At 40.9% G+C, this 4,272-nt stretch overlaps 1 protein-coding gene across 8 annotated transcripts in view; it reads left to right on the forward strand.

The window, feature by feature from the left end:
• Positions 1-4,085, forward strand: part of Nexn (nexilin F-actin binding protein) — a 32,916-nt gene extending 28,831 nt beyond the window's left edge. For all 8 annotated transcript variants that reach the window (XM_013123230.3, XM_021234997.2, XM_013123226.3 and 5 more), the window contains 3 exons: positions 2,305-2,490; positions 2,711-3,068; positions 3,154-4,085. In XM_013123230.3, coding sequence (XP_012978684.2) covers positions 2,305-2,490; positions 2,711-3,068; positions 3,154-3,167 — 558 coding nt within the window. In that variant the 3' untranslated portion in view covers positions 3,168-4,085. The remainder of the gene's footprint in view (positions 1-2,304; positions 2,491-2,710; positions 3,069-3,153) is intronic.
• The last annotated feature ends 187 nt before the right edge of the window (positions 4,086-4,272 follow it).

A 4,272-nucleotide genomic window follows, 5' to 3' on the forward strand; every position in this document is an offset into this window, starting at 1 on the left:
TCTGGGCTACGGGAAGACCCCCCTTTTCCGAGGCAGGGTTTCCCTGTGACTTTGGAGGCTGTCCTGGAACTGGCTCTTGTAGACCAGGCTGGTCTCAAACTCAGAGGTCCACCTGCCTCTGCCTCCCGAGTGCTGGGATTAAAAGCGTGTGCCACCACCACCTGGCTGGAAGACCCTGTCTTAAACAAAACCATCTACCCAACAGTTGCTCTTTTGTTAAAGGCAGTCACTTCTAGTGACCTGCAAGAGTAAACCTGTATGCTTGATGCTTTACTTCTTCTGGCACTTAGATGTCAGATGTGGGAATTCAGCCAAGTTTTGGGGGTACAGTGGCAAACGGGGGGAGAATTGGGGTGGCTGTGCAGCAGCGGTACAACTGGATGCTGCTGTTAAGTAGTTACCTCACCAACCAGAACGGGCTGGTTTCCAACGAAGGATGTGTAAAGTCTGTCTCTTCTATTCACCTTGTAAAGGCCTTTACAAACTTTAGGTGTTAAGTTACAGTGATGGACTTGCCCTCCAACTACCTGAATCTCTGTATCTTGTTGAGAACTACCAATGTTCGTATTGGGAGTGGTGGTACACTCCTTCCACCCAGAGACAGATTGATGCTTTTAATGTTTGACCTGGTGAGTTCTAGGCCAGCCAGTGAGATCTGGCACCAAATTTAGGGGTAACACCTTACCTCCACTTCCATGAAGCCTCAAGTCACCACATGAAGGTATGGAGAAAAGAATCACATGAGGACTCATGCTAGACACTCAGTCAACGAAGCTACGCTCTCAGCCTGACTTGGTTCCCTAATGTCCTCCTGTATCCCGAGAGCACTGTTGTTTTAACATCCTGATTCCAATACTACTAGTGCACTGACACTCATTCCATTTAAAACATATCCTTTCCCAGAACACCAGTCTTGCTTTCCAAACATTCTAGAAAAGCATTGATGTTAAATGACATTCTTTTCAGTTAGGTCAGGAACAACTCTTTTGCTTAGTTAAATCTCTCATTTTCTAAATGTAGTTTTGAGCTAAATCCTTAAAAGAGAAATTATATGTCCTATGAGGATTCCGTTAAAACAGTGGTTAATATATTGGCTTAAGTGTTCTCATGTACTTGAAAAGGTCTGTGACGATGGAATCATGCTATAGGCCCTATGCACACCAGACAGGTACTCTACCATCTTAGCTACATCTATAACCCCAGAACACATATTTTTTTTTACCTTGTAACAGTAAGTCAGTGTCACTGGCAACTAGTCATTGCGAGGCTAAATGAACAGCACAAGATAATGCACCCATCAGCTACCAAGTTATCTCATGTTCTGGCATTTCCCTAAGAAAACCAAAACGTGACCTGGTAAACTAAGAAACTTCCATACTGATGAAAGCATGCATTTGCCCACGAGCCATTATCTTCCTACAGAACTAATCTACAACTTGTTTCTCAGTTTTCATTTATTGGATAATTATACCCTCCCATCCCCCACTGCACTATGGTAACACAAATCCCCCCCCACACACATACCAGAGGCCAACAAAGGCCTTTATTTAATGGCTGTGACTGCAGCTAGTTGACAGTATGTGCCTAGCAGTATTTAGGAAGCCATGGCTTCAGCCTTTGCCATCAGATAAACTGGATGAGGCCTCACAGGCTGCAACAGCTTGGCAGTTAAATGAGCCTGCTGCTCTCTTGGAAGAGGACTGGGGCTTTTTCCAGGCACTCACTGAACAGCTCACAACCATCTGTAACTCCAGTTCCAGAGAATGCCACCCTTTTCTGACTCCACAGTCACTGCACACACACACAGTACTGCAGGCTAAAGTCCTACAGCAAAACCAAAAAGCCCTAAAGCTAACCTTTAGAACCAGTCAGTTCAATACCACTGTATAAGACTGAAAACATTTTGACACTATTGGCCTTTTCCATGATGGTATTCATCCTTAAATACATGACTCACCTTAAGTCACTTTCCCCTTATTTATTCCGGATGCTTCTCCATTTTTTTTCTTTCTTTTTTTTTTTGGTTTTTTCCAGACAGGGTTTCTCTGTATTGTTTTGGAGGCTGTCCTGGAACTTGCTCTGTAGACCAGGCTGGCCTGAAACTCAGAGATCCGCTTGCCTCTGCCTCCCGAGTGCTGGGATTAAAGGCGTGCGCCACCAACGCCCGGCTGCTTCTCCATATTCTTATGTATACTTCTTTGACATTTGACCATAACTTACATAACTTATTTTATGCCTGTGAGTTACCAAACCACTAATGAAATCAATTCCTGGCAAGCAACTTTAATTTATTTATTTTTAAAGGAGGATGATGTTGATGTAAAGCCTGCAAAAAAAAGTGAATCTCCCTTTACTCATAAAGTGAACATGAAAGCCAGATTTGAACAAATGGCTAAGGCAAGAGAAGAGGAGGAACAACGGAGAATTGAAGAACAAAAGTTACTACGAATGCAGTTTGAACAGAAAGAAATTGATGCGGCACTACAAAAGGTATGCATCTACATATACAGAGTGAGTTCCAAAACTGCTTGCAAGCAATTAAATTGTCTTCATAGTGTTCAAGCCATTGGAATGGTTTAAAGATAGTGCTTGATGCTCTGGGTTTCATTGATTATACTAACACTGAGTTATATATCCCAAACTTTCTTTTACCTCCAAAATTCTATTAGTAAAAGTAAATGACTTGATGAATGCACTTATTTTAATATAGAAAAGAGAAGATGATGAGGAGGAAGAAGGTAGCATCTTTAATGGCTCCACTCCTGAAGATGAAGAGCAAACCAGATCAGGAGCTCCATGGTTCAAAAAGCCTCTCAGAAACACCTCAGTTGTAGACAGTGAGCCAGTCAGATTCACTGTGAAAGTAACAGGGGAACCCAAGCCAGAAATCACATGGTGGTTTGAAGGAGAAATGCTGCAGGACGGAGAAGACTATCAGTACATCGAAAGAGGTGAAACTTACTGCCTCTATTTGCCAGAGACTTTCCCAGAAGATGGAGGAGAATACATGTGCAAAGCAGTCAACAATAAAGGCTCTGCAGCAAGTACCTGCATTCTTACCATCGAAAGTAAGAATTAACTGGCTTTTGATCCTTTATTTTACTAAAGAAATAAATAGGAAAAACATCATTCTTCTCTCTCTCTCTTTTTTAGTGGATGACTACTAGGCTTCCTTCTCTCCTTGGAACTCTTTCTGCAGCTCTTTTGCTACATTTCTGTGGAGGGGCCAGAGGAGCTACTATGTTGACTTAATACCCTTCCCCAAAAGAGGAGATCATCCAAAGAATGCCTTTTCCAATGCACATCAGGCGTGCCCAGTTCAAATGTAGCCGACAGGGAAGGGAGATGTACTCATTCTGTCAGAACCTAAACCAAAAGCTTTTTATTTACCAATTATGCTTGCATGACTAAATTTAAGGATGAGTTTCACCTCTAAAATCAGGCAGAGGACAATGTATGTATGTAACTGCTGTAGCCTCAAGTGTTCTGAAGCAGATATACCGACAGAGTAGCGTCATTCTTCTCACAACAAAGGTGGAACACCGAAAAACCCAAGCAGTTTTTTAAAAAAGGAACTACTAAATTTGATACAAACCAAAGCTTGTGCAGTGTTCCAAGTGTGATGAGTATTTAACATGTTTTCAAATGTGCAATGACTTCACTTAAATTTATGCTGTGACCTTCTCAACAAATTATACTTTAATGAGAAAATATTAGTATTCTATGTAGGAACAATGGCTTTTTAAAACATAGTTGAAGGTTTCAAGACATAAGAGGAATAGATTTAGGAGAAAGTGATTCATTTTAAAATAAGTCTGTAAATGTCAAATATGGTAGGTACACACCTTTACCCCCAGAACTTGAGAGACAAAGGCAGCAGTTCAATGTCACCCTGGTCTATATCATGAATTCCAGGCTAGCCAAGACTACATAGTGAGACTGTCTGGAAACAACAACGAAGTCTGTAAATAATAATTAACTATTGTGTTCTATTATTTGGTTGTTTTGTATTTATATTCAATTTCCTGGAAAACAATTTATTCTTACATTGTGAAACCCTAATAAAGTTACCCGTGCTTTAAAAAGGTGGTCTTCTTATTAAAGCTGTGCAATAAACCATCTGCCTTCTTAAAAGTTTAAAGAACTGAGCATCAGAATCCAAAAGGCAAACCACCACCAGTACTTTTCTGATAGCCAATCTTTAATAACAGGACTAAGGAAGTTTCAACTCAGTATACACAAAGACACAAAAGACAAAAAGCACTCTCGTAA

This window comes from Mesocricetus auratus, unplaced genomic scaffold (assembly GCF_017639785.1).
Source record: "Mesocricetus auratus isolate SY011 unplaced genomic scaffold, BCM_Maur_2.0 Super-Scaffold_100009, whole genome shotgun sequence".
NCBI classification, from domain to species: domain Eukaryota; kingdom Metazoa; phylum Chordata; class Mammalia; order Rodentia; family Cricetidae; genus Mesocricetus; species Mesocricetus auratus.